Source organism: Acomys russatus, chromosome 19 (genome assembly GCF_903995435.1).
Source record: "Acomys russatus chromosome 19, mAcoRus1.1, whole genome shotgun sequence".
NCBI lineage: Eukaryota > Metazoa > Chordata > Mammalia > Rodentia > Muridae > Acomys > Acomys russatus.
In genome coordinates this window covers 39,171,006-39,186,811 of record NC_067155.1, presented here as the reverse complement: position 1 = coordinate 39,186,811, position 15,806 = coordinate 39,171,006, and the positions used below count along the sequence as shown (strand labels likewise).

The window sequence follows — 15,806 nt, the reverse complement described above, 5'->3', positions numbered from 1 at the left end:
GGATCTGACACCATTTTTTTTTTTCTCTTAGGTCACCAGGCACACACCTAGTGTACCTCTTGGCGTGGCAGTCATAGAAACAAAATAAAAACAAATAAACTCTCTTAAAATATCAAAGCCTTTCTCTCAGATCTGGGTGCTATTTCTTCTTCATGGACTCTCTCCCACCCCACCTGCCTGATCTAGTGATCACGAGAGACCCACCTCAGAGCTTTAGTTTTTCATGGTATGTAACATATCTGAAATTAAATTTCCAGACTCAAAATGGAGTTACTCATGTCAGCTATAACCAAGGAAAAAGAAAACAGACACCAGTTCCATTCCATTCCTAGAATTCATGTTTCAAAACAAAAACCAGGGGCTAGAGAGATGGCTCAGTGGTTGAGAGCACTGACTGCTCTTCCAAAGGGCCCGGGTTCAATTCCCAGCACCCACATGGCAGCTCACAACTGTCTATAACTCCAAGATTTGACACCCTCACACATACATACATACATACATACATACAGGCAAGACACCAATGCACATAAAATAAATAAGTAACACAAAACAGCAGCAGCAACAACAACAACAACAAGCCAGGAGTGGGTAACATGTGACTGTAATACCGTTGTAGGGATGATGGAGACAGGACCATCCTTGGGTCTTCCTATAGCCAACCTAGCTCAATTGGTGAGTTGCGGGACACTAAGAGACCCTGTCCAAACAAACAAACAAACAAACAATGAATGGTACCTCCTGGAGAATGATCCCCAGGGCTGGTGTTCTCTCTCTCTCTCTCTCTCACACACACATACACACATACACACCAACCTGTGTGTCCCCTGATGATAGTTGTCACAAGAGACCTGTCAGAACTACAAGTTTGGGATACTGAGATGGCTCAGCAGATAAAAGTGCTTGTCACCAAGGCTCACAAGTGGGGTTTGATCTACACACACACACACACACACACACACACTATACACACACACACTATAGATATATATATATATACACACACACACACACATCCTTTTTCTCTCTCACACAGAGATCCGCTTGCCTCTGCCTCTCCAAGTGCTGGGATTACAGGCGTGTGCCACTTCACTCAGCTAGTTCACTTGGGATACAGAGACAGGTGGATCTCTGAGTTTGAGGCCAGCCTGGTCTACAGAGTGAGTTTCAGGACAGCCAAGGCGACACAGAGAAAGCCTGCCTGGAAAAACCAAAACCAAAACCAACCAACAAATAAAAGACAAGATCTCATGTATCCAGGTTGGCCTCAAACCCCCTATGTAGAAGTCGATAACTGTGAACTGATAATTCTGCTGCCTCTGCCTCTGGGGTACTGAGATTATAGGGGTGCACTATGCCCACATGGCTTCATGAGGTGCTGGGGGTGGAACCCAGAGCCTCATGCACACTAGGCACCCTGCGACAGAGCTCCCCACCTTTAAAGATTTATTATGTAATGTTCTGCCTGCATGTGTGCCTGTCCGCCAGAAGAGGGCGCCAGATCTCATTATAGATGGTCGTGAGCCCCCATGTGGTTGCTGGGAATTGAACTCAGGACCTCTGGAAGAGCAGACAGTGCTCTTAATCTCTGAGCCATCTCTCCAGCCCCCAGAGTCTCTCTTATAGCTCAGGCTAGCCTCCCTGGCTGGGGTTACATGCATGATCACATCCTGCCTTCCCCCTGGGCCCATTCCATTCCAACACTTCCACAGACCGCATGTGTGGATAAGCAGTAGAGAGGCATGCCTATGGGGTTATAACCTTGCTGGGGCCACAGTTCCTGTCCTATCTTTTTTCCCCATTGTACAAAGCTGGGGGCCGGGGGGTGGAGCCAGGGTCATCTTGGAAGGGATGTGTGCACTATCAGGTGGTAGGGTGGGGAGTCTGGACAGACTGAGAACCCTGTCTTGGGAACACTCCTTCCTCCAAACACATGGGGGCCCTTTGTCTGCCAGAATTCTTGGCACCTCACTCACCTGCTGCAGAAACAGTAAATGGAGAACCGGCCAGGATGTTGCAAAGGACATGTGTACTGAGAGGGGAGGAGAAGTGGGAGGGAAGGAAGACAAAGGGAAGATGCAACACAGACGCACCCCTGGGTGACAGTTTTTTTTTTTTTTTTTTTTTTTTTTTGTATTGGGAAAGTGCTCTGCCCTGAGCTGCAACATGGCACCCTCCCCCCTCAATTTCTGACTCATTTATTTTGAGATGTGGGTGTGTGCTAGCTCATGCTATGACCTGCGTGTGTATGTCAGTCAGAGGACAACTTGCCTGAGCTGGTTTTCTCCTTCTACCGTGTGGTTCTCAGGGAACAAATTTAGGTTGCCAGGCTTGGCAGCAAGCATCTTTGCCCACTGAGCTGTCTTGCCAGCCTCTCTTTTGAGTTTGATTTTTTTTTTAAAAAGCAGAAACACACACCTATTTATCTATCTATTTATGTATCACATCTGAGGACTACAGCAGAGATGGCCTCTCTTTGCTGTAACCTCCCTACCTGATGTTCCCACCCAGGCATTTGAGAAATAACTTGATTTATGACATTCTTTGTTTGCTGTTAGTGTAAAAACTTTATGACACTGTTACCATATTGGCATGTGGTAGTCCGGGTGGGGTGGGGGACCTAACTCCGTTTCTTGTTTTGGGTTCAGAATAAAGTATCTTATTCCCTTTAAGATTAGAGCATTAGAGCTGTGTTTTGCCTTAATGGGAGAACCCTTTAGTCACAGACTTATTCAAATATATACAACATGTACAGTCAGCCCGCCTTCACAATCATCAGCATTAGCTGCCTGTTTCCCTTTTAATGTATACGTGGTATATGCATGTGTGTGCACATGTGTGCAGGTGCAGTTGCCGTGTGTGTGTGTGTGTGTGTGTGTGTGTGTGTGTGTGTGTGTGTGTGTAGAGGCCAGAAGTGAACATCAGGTGTCTTCCTCCACTACTGCCCACCTTATTTGTTAAGGCAGAGTCTCACTGTGAGCCTGGAACTCAATGTTTTGGCTAGGTTGGCTGGCCAGTGAGCCCCCCGGGATGCACCAGTCTCCACCTTCAGCACTGGGGTTACTTGCTTTTAGATAGATGCCGGGAATCCAAACTCAGATTTTTTTTCCCCCTTTGAGACAGGGTTTCTCTGTGTAGCCCCGGCCGCCCTGGAACTTGCTCTGTAGACCAGGCTGGTCTTGAACTCCGAGCTCCACCTGCCCCCGCCTCCCATGTGCTGGAATGGGAAGGTGGTCTCCACCACTGCCTTGCTCCAAACTCAGATTCTTTTTTTTTTTTTTTTTAAAGATTTATTTTATTATTCTGTATACATTGTTGTCTGCTTGTTCACCTGCAGGCCAGAAGAAGGCACCAGGTTACATTACAGATGGTTATGAGCCACCATGTGGTTGCTGGGAATTGAACTCAGGACCTTTGGAAGAACAGGTGGTGCTCTTAACCACTGAGCCATCTCTCCAGCCCCCCAAACTCAGATTCTAATGCTTGTGCTTGTAAGCACTTTACCGGCAAATCGTTTCTAGCGTCACTGTCCCTGCCCCCTCCAGTGTCGCAGGCTCTGGATTATGACATCCCTGTTTCTCTTGGGGCTACAGTGGGGCCTGTTACTGATGGTCTTCACGGAAGATCCACCAGGAACCCTTTAATGTGAACTCCTAGTTCCACACTTGCTTCTTGAGCCGCCCCAGGAGACTGAGCCTCCACAGAATGCCCGACTATGACCATCTGCATCCCCAGTGAAGACAAACAGCAGCTCGGAAGCGCTGCTATTTCTTGTGGAAGAACCACAGGACCAGGCAACGTTGTAACTGGAGGTGCCTTTCTCCACTGCATAAGAGAATAAAATGTGACCACGTTTGTTTTTTGTTTTTTGTTTTTGAGACAGGGTCTCTCTGTGTTAGCCTTGGTTGTCCTGGATTTGCTTTGTAAACCAGGCTGGCCTCAAATTCACAGAGATCTGCCTGCTTCTGCCTCCCAAGTGCTGAGAAAATGTGAAGATTTATTAAAAAAATATATATTTTTTTGTTGGGTGTGGCAGCGCACACCTTTAAATCCCAGCACTTGGGAGGCAGAGGCAAGAGGATTTTTGTGAGTTTGAGGCTAGCCTGGTCTACAGAGCGAGTTCCAGGACAGCCAGAGATGCATAGTGAGACCTTGTCTCAAACAAACAAACACACAAAAAAATCAATACAGAAAGGTTTCTACTTTCCTACCTTCCCTTAGCCCTTTTTAGCCCAAGTTGGTTTAAACTCCCTATGCAGCTGAGGATGACCTCGAATTCCAGAGCCTCCTGTGTCACCTCCCAAATATTAGGATTACTGACTTGCACCAGCACACCCTGCTAAACTTTCATTGTATCTGAAAAGTGTGAAAGAAACCACACATTATCTACTATTTGCAGATTGGCAAGGGGTATCATCCACTATAGCTGCTGTACTGTATCAATAACTTGCTCTCCATTACTGCTAAGTACTATTTTATGGTACGTATGTACCACATTTATTTATTTATTTATATGTACCATGTATTAACCTTTTATCCATTGACGGACATTTCTAGTTTGGCCTATGAATGAAAGTGGGGTGAACATGTGTATACAAGTTTTTAATTGTCCAAGGATATGGAATCAGAGGTCACATTTTTGGGTTTAAATTAATAGGGTCTCTCATAGGCCAGGGTGTTCACCAAGTGGCTATGTAGCCAAGACTGGCCCTGAATTCCTTTCAAAGCTGTCGTTGCTTTTAAGGTCTTTCGTGTGTGTGTGTGTGTGTGTGTGTGTGTGTGTGTGTGTGTGTGTGTGTGTGTGTGTGTGTGTTGGGGTTCAGGACCAGGATGTAGATTTTACTTAGTCTGTGTGTAAACGTGAATCAGAGAACAACTTGTGGGAGTCAGTTCTCACCCTGGAACTGAGCTCCGATGGCCAGGCGTGGTGGCAATCGCCTTTAACCTCGGAGCCATCTTACCAACCTCCAGGATGCGGACTTAAAGTTAAGGTAATATTCCGTAAAGTCCTATAGTATTTCCTACCCAAATACTAGAATCCAGGGATTTTGCAAAGGGGGTGCTTCCACGTACAACGAAGTTTCTATCGGCGTTCTGACCTGACCAAAACCTTCAGGAACGCTGTGGGGGCACCTCGCAGGACGTCCACATGCGAAAGCAGTGGCCATTTTTTTATTTTTTATTTTTTTTCAGTGAAAGAGTCCTAACACTTAATCCCAGAACAAAGGCAGAGAAGAGTCTGAAAGGCAAGGACGCCAAATGCGCGTTCCGGGGACGGAGAAAAAAAATAGTCTTGAAGGGACTCCATAGAGCACCTAGGGTACCGTCGCTCTAAAGCCCCGCCTTCAGGGCGAAGTCAGCTAGTGAGGGCGGAAGTGCGACGGAAGCTGGAGGGTGGAGTGATAAGGATGACGTCCAAGAGGACCAATGGAGTGGCGCGGCGGGATTGTTGTTGCTGTACACCGGTGGGTAAGGGCTAACGGTTTCCGGTAGCGGTAGCCCCGGAGGGTGGACCTAAAGAGGCAACGCCGCGTCCCGAAATCCCGGACCGCTGCAGCAACTACGAGATGATGGGCTACGAGGCGTGCGAGTTAGAGTCCATGGAAGGCGAAGAGGCCGTGGAGGTCCCGGGGCCACCCCCGGAGCCGCGAGCCCCGGAGCCCCGAGCCCCAGAACCCGAACCGGGCTTAGACTTGAGCTTGAGCCCGAGCCCTCTGCCCGAGAGTCCGGAGCGGCGGGACGGCAGCCCGGGGCGGCGGAAGGGGCGGCGGGGCGGCCGCCGGAGGGGGCGGCAGGTGAGCGGCGTCAAGGCCCAGCTCCCCTGCCCATCGAGCGCCCCGAATCTAATCCGCCGCTCACCGTTCCGTCCTCTACACCCAGGTTCGTTTTCACCTGGCCCCGTCCTCTCCGGCCCGGTCCGAGCCGCTGGGCGACGATCCCGCGGCGTCGCATGAGCTGGAGACACCGACCCTGCAGAGCAGCCTGGCTTTGAGTTTGGAGTTGCAGAACGCGCGCGCCGCTATCGCCGGCGGCCACTTTGACGCCTCCAAGGCGGTGGAGGAGCAGCTGAGAAAGTCGTTCCAGACCCGCTGTGTGCTGGAGGAGACCGTGGCGGAGGGTGAGGGGGGCAGGCGGCGGCCGGTCCGGCGCGGTGGTCCGGGGAAAGGGCGCCGCTCACACCCGCCTTCCCTGCGCTCGCAGGGTTGAACGTGCCGCGCTCTAAGCGGCTCTACCGAGACCTCGTGAGTCTGCAGGTGCCGGAGAAGCAGGTTCTGAACGCCGCGCTCAGGGAGAAGCTGGCGATGCTGCCGCCGCCGCAGCCCCGAGCCCCGCCCCCGAAGGTGAAGGAAGGGATCCGGGGACCTAAGTTTTACCCCTCCCCTGGGTTCTCTTCCTCCATCCGGAGTGTAACCTTGTCTTGGGCCTCACCTCCCCACAGGAGGTGCTCGGGTCCGGGCCAGACATAACCATGCTGTGCAGTCCGGACTCCCTGTGTTACGAATCTCCGCACTTGACAGTGGAAGGACTGCCCGCGCTAAGGCTTCAAGCCCGGACCCGCCCTTCAGAAGACACCTTCCTCATGCATCGCATGCTGAGGCGCTGGGAAGCCTAGCCCTCAAAACATCTCTTACTGCTTTTTGTTAAAACTGTTTCCTCATAGAATAAAGTGAGTTGTTGTTTTGCTAAATTACCGAATTCCTCTTCGGAGCTATGATGGTATTAAACTGCCCCTGGCTGGAAGCTAGCTGTAGGTAGGAATCTCCCCACCCCAGCCCACCCACTATCCAGGTGCGGGGTCAGACGTTCCTCTCCACTTAAATCACCGCCGCTGTTTTGATTATAATTACAACTTGGGACTAATTCTTTTTTTTTTTTTTTTTTTCCGAGACAGGGTTTCTCTGTGTAGCCTTGGCCATCCTGGACTCACTTTGTAGACCAGGCTGGCCTCGAACTCACAGCGATCCGCCTGCCCCTGCCTCCCGAGTGCTGGGATTAAAGGCGTGCGCCACCACGCCTGGCTGCAACTTGGGACTAATTCTTACACCGAGGCTCCATGCATGTTTCAGCACTTGGGAGGCTGAGGCAGAAGGTTCCTGTGTTAAAGGGCACTCTGGGCTACACAAATTACTTCTTTTAATGTATATATAAAGCCCTGGCTTCAATCTCCAGGGTGTTCAAGCGTATACACAAATAGTCAGAGTGCTTCAGATTCCACTTTGGCTGGGCGTGATAAGGAACACTTGTGAACCTAAGTTAGGACATACTGTCTCAAAAACAACAAAAAAGCACTCCCCTCCCACTGTATTTACAAGAACATTTTTGAATGTATCCATCTTTCTACATCACTCTGGTTGTCTCTGGACTCATGTAGACCTGGCTGGCCTTTAACTCAAGTGGGATTAAAGGCCTGCACTTCCCCTATTTAAATACTTCTGAAAAAAAGTATCCAGATGTGGGTTTGTAAAATGTCTGTTGCAGTAGTTGTCTTGAATGAAGGCTTACTACCTGTGGGCTAACCTAGGCCTAGAATGTTTTCAGCCTGAGACTTACTGCCTTTTTTCCTCCATTTGAGACAGGGTTTCTCCATGTGGCCTTGGCTGTCCTGGACTCGCTTTGTAGACCAGGCTGTCCTCAAATGTAAGAGATCCACCTTCTTCTGCCTCCCTAGGGCTGGGATTAAAGCCTAAGGCTGGCGTAACACCCTTTAGTAAGCTCACCCTTTGTTTTTTACTGAGCTCTGGTCGGGCTGCTTCAATTCAGCTGTTCTGGTCCAAATGCCTCTGTTAATTTATTATTCAATCTGACTTTCTACTTGGCCTCTCAATTACTCTGCTTGGCCTTAACCTACTCCATCAACCTAATCTCCTAGCTCCTTCGGTCTAAGCCACAATTCTCTCTGCAACCCACCTATTACTGTCCTGGTAAAACTGCCTCCTTTCCTTCCCTTTCCACTCTCAGGAGAGACTTTCAAACATGGGGGATTCCTTCTACAAACTTTACCTTCATTGCTTAGGATAAAAGCTGTGTACCACCACGCCTGGACCTAAGCGTTTCTTTACTTGATACTTGCTCTATAGCAGGCTGTCCTTGAACTCATATCTGTTTGCCTCTGTCTCCTGGTTTAACTAAAGGCAGCTGGATCACACAGACCTAGGTCTTTCGATGTCATCTCTTGCCAGGAACAGCCATGTTCTGAATGAAAATTCCTCTACTTGGGCTTTAACCAAATGATTGCTTTAAAGCAGACATTCCTGGCTTCCTTTTATCTAACAGGAGAGTGCTCAGTGTTGGTTCAAGGTTCCAGACATCCTTGACAAACCAATCAAGATCTTCACTTTGTCAACTACCTAGACATCTTCCACCACGGGTCCTGGAGCAGGGCTGTGGCTCTTGGCTATTAACCATGTCTAGTTTGAGCTGGAGAGATGGCTCAGCGGTTAAGAGCACTGACTGTTCTTCCAGAGTACCTGGGTTCAATTCCCAGCCACCCACATGGCAGTTCGCAACTGTAACTCCAAGATATGACACCTTTACACAGACATAAATGTAGGCAAAGCACCAATGCACTAAAAATAAATTATTTAAAAAGCAAAAAAAAAAAAAAAAAAAAAAAAAAAAAAACAAGTCTAGTTCATTTTACCTCCACTGCCAAGCCCTTTAAGTTAGGCAATTTGGACTCTTACTAAGCTACCCACCAAACATTGCATTAACCCCGCCCCCAGCAATAAGGGTACTGTACAGTAAGGTTACAGTTCTATGTCAACCTTGACACATGCCAGTCATCAAAGAGGAAGGAGCCTCAACTGAAAAAATACGTGTAAGATCAGGCTGGAGGTAAACCTGTAGGACATTTTCTTAATTAGCGGTGATGGTGAGAGGCCCTGGCCCGGTGTGGGTGGGGCCATCCCTGAGCTAGTGGTCTGGGGCCTAGAAAAAAGGATGAACACACACAAGCAATTCAGTAAGTCTCATCCATGGCGTCTGTATCCGCTCCTGCCTCCAGGTCCCTGCCTCCCTTGATGAGCTGGGATGTGAAAGCTAAGCTCAATAAACCTCTTCCCCGAGTTTCTTAGGTCATGGTGTTTCGTAGCAATAGTAACTCTAAGACAGGTACTGGCTTCCAAAACACCGACCCCCAATCCCCAACCCTTGGAGACACTGAGTAAGTCACTATGGTGCCCATCCAGGCAGGCCCGGAACCTTGAGACCTGTCTGTCTCTGCCTCCCAAGTGCTGGGATCTAAGGCCTGTGTGTCATCACATCCAGTAAAAACCACCCTTGAGACTCTAGGATGGGCTAAGGGACCACAGAGTCCTACTTGGAAGCGCCACCAGGCTAGAAAGTTCCAGACAGGTGCAGGGCCACTGCCCTAGGTATCAAGTTTATTGTGCTGTTCTCACATTCCAAACCCAGCTCCCTCTCCTACAAGGGGACAGCAGGATTTTCACAGTAGCTGTGTCTCCTTACCAAACTTCCCCTCTAACACCCTTAGTCCGTTCATGGTCCGTTTAAGTGCAGCTAGGAACAGAGGCTGAGGAGAAGCGGACATCTCCTTCTGAGAACAGGAGGAAGGGCCTAGAGAATCTGACATTCCCCTTCCCGCGCGCGCCCCTAGGAGGACAGAGTCGGCAAACAGTCCATGCCATCCAGCCCAGCAGCTGGGGGAGGAAGCTGATGTAACTCCAGCGCAGCTGGGCTTGCTCAGGGGCCAGAGGTGTCAGGAAGAGACACGGGGAAGCAACTTAGGAAAAGCTCTCTTTACAGATCCAAGATAGGCAACTTTTTGGAGTTAGACAGGAAAGACCTTGGGATAATTCCCTCTTTCCCCAGGTCCTCAGGAGCAGCAAGGGCAGCTTCTTCACACCTTCTATTCAGAAGGCCACTTAGTGGCTGGGGGATCGAGCCTTGTGGAACAAGTACACAGGACGCTGGAAGCCTGAAGGAAGAGCACACAGAGGCAGGTGGCTAGGACCTTGAGGTTCTCCACAGGGTCTCTACCCGCCCAGGCAGGGCCACGGCTCCCAGCCTACAAAAGGAGCCATTCTTACCTCTGGAGGTGTTACTTGGTGTGGCCACAAGCTCATAACTGGAGAAGCCCACCTCTGGGGATGTAAGGTAGGAACTGAACTGTTCTGGCTTCAGCTGGATTCGAAAGTAGTTCTTATAGATTGTTTCCTGGGGAAGAAAGGAGGGGGTCACTTCTGCATGCCACCTCTTCCCTTGGCCAATTATGACATCCTTTTCCCGCTTTGCTTAAGACAGTCCTCGCTGGGCACGCTGGTTCTTAGAAGGCTGAAGCAGGAGCATGAAGAGTTCAAGACCAGCCTAGACCACAGGGCCGGTTCAGGCCAGTAGTGTAGGCAGTCTCAGAAAATAAAGAAGGACCGCCAGGTCATTGGTGACATAGGCCTTTAACTCCAGCACTTGGAAGGCAGAGGCGGGGGATCCCTGAGTTCTGGGCCAGCCTGGTCCAGAATTAGTTTCAGGACAGCTAAGGCTCACAGAGAAATGCTGTCTTAGACAACAAACAAAAGGGCTGGGTGGGGCTGTAGCTCACCGGTAGGGAGAACGTCTTCCTAGCCATGTGAGAGGTGGGGGGGGGGGGGGTTCATTCTCATTAAAATAAAAAGATGGTTATTCCCTATCTCTACAGAAACCCAACTCACCGTGAGAGACTTTCTCCTGCAGTAGGAGGACCAGGGTTGGGGCTCCAGGACCAGAATGCCCCCAGGGCGCAGATGCCGGTAGATCCTGCGGAACATGCGCTTCAGCCCCTCATCCCCCCAGTTCAGGTGCACCCACTTGGTGAGGCTGAGGCAGAGCACCACATCATACTCAGGTCTCTGGGCATCCACCAGCTCATCTCGGTCCAGGACATAGTTACCCTGCGGGCCACAAGAGGGAAGGAGGTCAATACAAGGGATGAGAAGCACCGCGGCCCCACAGCCACCTGCACACTGACACAAGGTCCTACACACAACCTCACTTCAGCCCTTGGCGGCCTTCTTCTGAGGCTCCTCCGACAGCGCCTTCTTTCAGTGTCATGTTCTCTCGTCTCCCTTTCCTGCCTCTGCTTCCTCCTGGTGCTAAACCAAACAAACTTAAAAGGGAGCCTGGGCAGATTCAAATTGAGCTAATTACCCAAAGATGACGAGAAGACTGGAGTGTTCCCAGGACCCCGGCCTGTGGTTATCCTTACTCCCACCCAGGGACCTTACGTACAAGGGCAGAGACTCTCCATGCATGTTTCAGGTCTATTCTTTCTCCAAAGAAATGAGAAAACTTTAGGAAATTAAAAAGGTGAACTCATTATCACTCCTGGGAAGACATTTTTCCAGGCTAAGCCATAGGCAAACACTCCTTGGGACAACCTCCCAAATGCTTAGTGGAGGAAGCTGCTGCAGATGGGGACATAGCTGTCAGACCCAGCACTCTGTCCACTGCCCCTCTCTCCAGTCAGCATGGAAAAGACCAGCCTCGTTTATTGGGTTCCTGGCTACAGTAACTTCCAACAGTCTGTGCTCTAGCTAAGGAAACCAAGGGCAGCTGATACAAACAAGGGGCCCATCAAAGGCCCGGAGCTACACGTAAATGAGTGTTGCTACCAGTTTCCCCTCCCTCAAAGAAAGCCAACCTCAGGAGATTTGAGGACAAGGTTCCATTGGACTGAGCAGCCGAGGTTACCCTCAAGGGAAGGCAGACTGTCTGGGTCACAGGCCCTGCTGGAGGCAGGACAAGGCAGCGCCTATGATGGGGTATGAGATCCTTGTAGTCGTGAGAAAGGACCAGATGTTACACCTGAAGGTAGTGATCAGATCCCGCTTTCCAGGTTACAGGAGGAGAGAGACAACACCCAGTAGAGAGTCTCTGGCCAATCCAGACTGTTCTCCCCAGGAGCCGGTTCTTGCATGGAGGAACAGATGCAGGGCTATACCTCTAGGTCACGACCACCTCACCTCCCCCCAACACATTGCTATTTAATCTCATCTTCACACTTGGACCCTATTCCAAGTCTCTGGACTCTCTTACCGTGACGAAGACGACATTGTTGGGGAAGACAGATGTATCCGCTCCATCCAAGGGCACTTGGGGTGCAGCGATGGGACCCCGGCTGGCTGTCAGTGAGGCTGGGAAGCAGCTTCTTTTTCGGACAGTGGTAGTCCCTTCCTCCCCTTCTGTCCCTGGGTCACCCTCAGAAGTCTGAGCTTGGAGACGAAGCTCCTCGGACAGGTAGTGCCGGATGTTTTGGCGGGCAGAGTGGATGAGCCGTGGATCAATGTCCAACCCCACCATCCGGGCTGGGCCCCACTTGCAGGCAATACTTAGGGTTAGATGGCCAACATTGCAGCCCAGATCTAGGACGTCCCGGCCTTGAAACCACTCGGGCTTCAACACCCTAAGGCGCACGTCCTCGCAGGAAGGGTTGCGATAGCCGTAGTACTTGCAGTAATTCCCATACTGGAACTTTTGCTGCTGCTTTTTGAAGCCAGTTGCAGGTAGTGGGTGGTGGTGCCGGCCTCCCCCACTGCCTCTGCCCTTTTCCTTGGAACCCTGGCTTCCACCCCTAGCCCCTGCCTCCGACTTGCTGGAAGTCCTACGACGTTTGCGATGTCGGGAGGATGATGAGGGTGCAGAGGTAACTGAGGCGGCTGGAGGGGCAGAAAGGGAGCCTGAGGAACCATGCAGGGCGGACGGTAGGGGAGACACAACTTCATCCCTGCAGTTGATGGCTGTGTTCAGTTCATAGGGCTGAGGGGCATCGCGGTTCTGGCCCCCGTGTTGCTGCTGCTGTGTAGCACCCTCCCCGTGGAGTGAAGGGGTGAGAGGGTCAGTGGGCAGCACGGCCTGACTGTCGTTCCCTCCAGTCGCCTGCTGTTGCTGCTGGTGGTGCGGTCCCCGGTGTCTATGGCGCTTGCGACCAATCTTGAGTGGCGAGGCAAGCACTACATGGGCCTCATCAGTGCAAGTGTTGAGACTGAGCGGGTCAGTGATATCTTTGGGGATGAGGATCTCCACAGGGTCTCGCCCCTTGGCCGGAAGTGGGGATGACTTTGGGGTCTCCGCATTGAGCGCGCGACTCACTTCCTCATCCAGGAGGCTATTCAGGTTCAGTGGATCAAATATATTGCCCCCCAGAAGGAAATTGGAAGGTAACACTGAGTCGCAGTCCGAATTCACACGCCGGCGCCTCTTGAAGGCCGGATGTTTGAAGCCTCCACCGCTCCCTCCCCCCACGTTACAGCTATTTCTTCTTTTGCCCCCGCCACCCCCGGGGGGTCGGTGGGGCTGGTAGCCATTGCGAGGTCGAGGTGGGGCTGGGGGGCCCAGGTCCGTTCCGCCCCCTCCCCGTCGCTCCTCCCCCACGTCCGCAGGAGCGGCGGCTCGCCCGTGGGGCTCCCCATGCGCCTGGGGGCCGCCCCCTCCGCTGGCTGCGGCCCCGGCCGAGTGTGCGCGTGGGCCCGGCCCGCGTTCCGTCCCGTCGCGCAGCTCCCCGGAGGCAGCCTCTCGGGGCGGTCGCACCTCGGGGCCGCCCCCTCCACCCGACTCATCTTTGAGCGGCGGCGGCGGGGCCGGCACCAGAAAGGGCTCCTTCTCCGCCGCCATCTCGATCATCTCCTCTCCCTGTTTAACTCCCCCTTCCCAAGCGAGAAGAGATCGAGGGGAAGCCCCCGGCAACCCTTCCTAGGACCACCTCGCTCCCTCCCCTTCCCCGAGTGCGCGCGCAGCTCTGCCTCGCGCCCAAGCGCCGCCACCCCCCCACCTCCCTCCCGCGACACACCAAGCGCGCTCCACTCGCCCGCGAGACCAAAACAAGATGCCCGCGAGACCCGGACGAGCCCGAGGAACCAACTGCGCGTGCGCCGCCACCCTCTCCACCGCCGCCACTACCACACCGCCGCGAGCGCGCACGACGGGCGCGCGTTCCGCTCGCCCAGAACCCGCGCATGCGCACTCCGCCACCGCCCGGGCTGCGCGCGCACCGGGAGTGCGAAGCAACTTAACGGCTCCGAGAGTTTAAAATACAGCCCCCCCCCCCTTCCCTCTCCCTAGCAGCCTCACCCCCTCCCAGCCCGAGACGCCCACCGCTCCACACGGACACCCGACTTTCCTTCGCCGCTACGTCCAAGCCCTACTGATATCCTTTGTCTCTGCCGTGCGATCCCACCCACCGTAGGCGGGGAACGGGAGCTGCTGGGAAAAGGTCTCCTTGACACCCGACCCTTGCTCCTGAGGAATGAGTCTCCTCGGTCTCCGCCCGGCTCTAAACCCAACAACCTCCCTGCCCCGCCTCCTTCCTCCTCCCCCCACCATCCCCGCCCCTTCCAGAGAGCGCCTGCGCAAAACCCTTTTGGGCTTGCGCGGGTAGAAGGCGCGACACGTGCGGGAGATGGTGCTCCGCCCCCTCCGCCCTGGGGGCGGGGAGTGTGACGTCGCTTCCTTAGATTAGATACACGCAGCGTGCGTCTGCCCGATTCCAAGGGGTGTGCGTTCCCAGCGACAGGGACGGGCTCGTGAATTATTCATGAGCGATCGCTCTTCCCGCCCCCTCTTTCCAACCCTCGCTTCCACCCATCTAACTAGAATTGGGACTTAGGAAGGGCCGGAGGGGAGAATGATAAAGGAGGCAAAGGAACCTTCCACACTGTCTCAGGAACTCTTATCAGTAAAATGAAAGACATCACTTAAAATGTCCTCTGAATTGAAAACAACCAAACAAAAGTACTAAAGCAACGGAGGTGGCTCAAGTTCCTCTTCCTGACCCTCCTCCTTCCACCGAAGGCCAACACCTAGAGAACCACGTCTTCCTCTCCGCCCTACATCTGGACTCGGACGCCTCCGCCACCGTGCGGCGCCTGCGCGTCAGCCCCCAGCTTGTCGGGTGGCGTCGCTGTGAACGCCGGCGCCGTCGGCTAAACGTTGAAACATTTTGCAGCGCTCTCGCTGCAGTGTCGTCCCCCGCTAGACACACAAGCGAGTGTGGGTGGGAAAGGGTACCGAATCGCTTTGGGCCCTCCGGCCAATGGGGTGCACAGAGTCGAAGCCGAGTCCCAAAAGTGGATGGCTGGCGGAGTTTCCCTGTCAACAGACTGTCAGAGAAGAGCACTCTAGAGGCAACAGTGGAGTTTAGGATAGTCTCAAACAAAATATAAGGCCGTGAAGGAAACTAAAAGCCGCGCGGGTCATGGCACGAAAACAGGAAGGAGAAAGCGATTTAACGAAGAGATAAAAAGAGAATGAAGTGCCCCAGGCGCTCCATGACAGCAAGGATTATGGGACTTGTAGTTTCCTCGGGCTTTCGTTTGGAAGATGGCGGGCCGCTCCAGCTGCGCATGCGCACGCGCGGCTTCCAGCTGCGCACGCGCGTCATTGCCGAGAGCACGCCGCTTGGGGGCGGAATTTGCCCGTGTCCTCGCGCCTTCTCTTGGTGGCGGGAAAAGTAGGTGGAGATGGAAGGGATGTGCGGAGTGGTTTCCACAGCTTAAGCTACGCGTCTGTAGGTCGTCGTCGCCCTAGAAGGTAGTTGGCTCTTACGCGGCGGCGGAGGAAAATGTTAAGTGTGGTGAATCCTGATACCTGTTGGCTGAGGAGAAAATTTCTCCTCGGCGCCACAGACGACCCTAGCCCTTTCTCAGAATCCCTAGTCTTCAAAACGCTCCAACAAAAATAACCCAGTATCGTGGCGGGAAACGAGGACTTGAGGGACAGCGAGGCTTGAGGGGGAGAGGCTTCCGCGGTGGGATCCGTGGTTGGGATACTTGGCGCTTTGAGGGGAGGCGTGGGTTATCTGCCTGGGTGAGATCTCGGAC

At 52.8% G+C, this 15,806-nt stretch overlaps 2 protein-coding genes across 3 annotated transcripts; one reads left to right on the top strand and one right to left on the bottom strand.

Moving 5' to 3' along the window:
• Nucleotides 1-5,472: 5,472 nt before the first annotated feature.
• On the top strand, nucleotides 5,473-6,724 carry Ppp1r35 (protein phosphatase 1 regulatory subunit 35). Its single transcript, XM_051161948.1, has 4 exons — nucleotides 5,473-5,792; nucleotides 5,878-6,115; nucleotides 6,199-6,338; nucleotides 6,437-6,724. Exons 1-4 carry the CDS (start codon nucleotides 5,565-5,567, stop codon nucleotides 6,608-6,610), a joined length of 780 nt encoding a protein of 259 aa, XP_051017905.1. The 5' UTR covers nucleotides 5,473-5,564; the 3' UTR covers nucleotides 6,611-6,724.
• A 2,883-nt stretch (nucleotides 6,725-9,607) lies between these two features.
• On the bottom strand, nucleotides 9,608-13,645 carry Mepce (methylphosphate capping enzyme). Of its 2 annotated transcripts, XM_051161213.1 has the most exons (4): nucleotides 12,028-13,645; nucleotides 10,665-10,883; nucleotides 10,047-10,173; nucleotides 9,608-9,934 (listed from the first exon to the last, which is right to left on the bottom strand). In XM_051161213.1, exons 1-4 carry the CDS (start codon nucleotides 13,609-13,611, stop codon nucleotides 9,882-9,884), a joined length of 1,983 nt encoding a protein of 660 aa, XP_051017170.1. In that variant the 5' UTR covers nucleotides 13,612-13,645; the 3' UTR covers nucleotides 9,608-9,881. The 2 variants fall into 2 exon arrangements, 1 of the variants encoding a protein (XP_051017170.1); XR_007832346.1 differs by lacking the exons at nucleotides 9,608-9,934; nucleotides 10,047-10,173 and adding an exon at nucleotides 10,980-11,084 and having other exon boundaries at nucleotides 10,740-10,883.
• Between the last annotated feature and the right edge of the window lie 2,161 nt (nucleotides 13,646-15,806).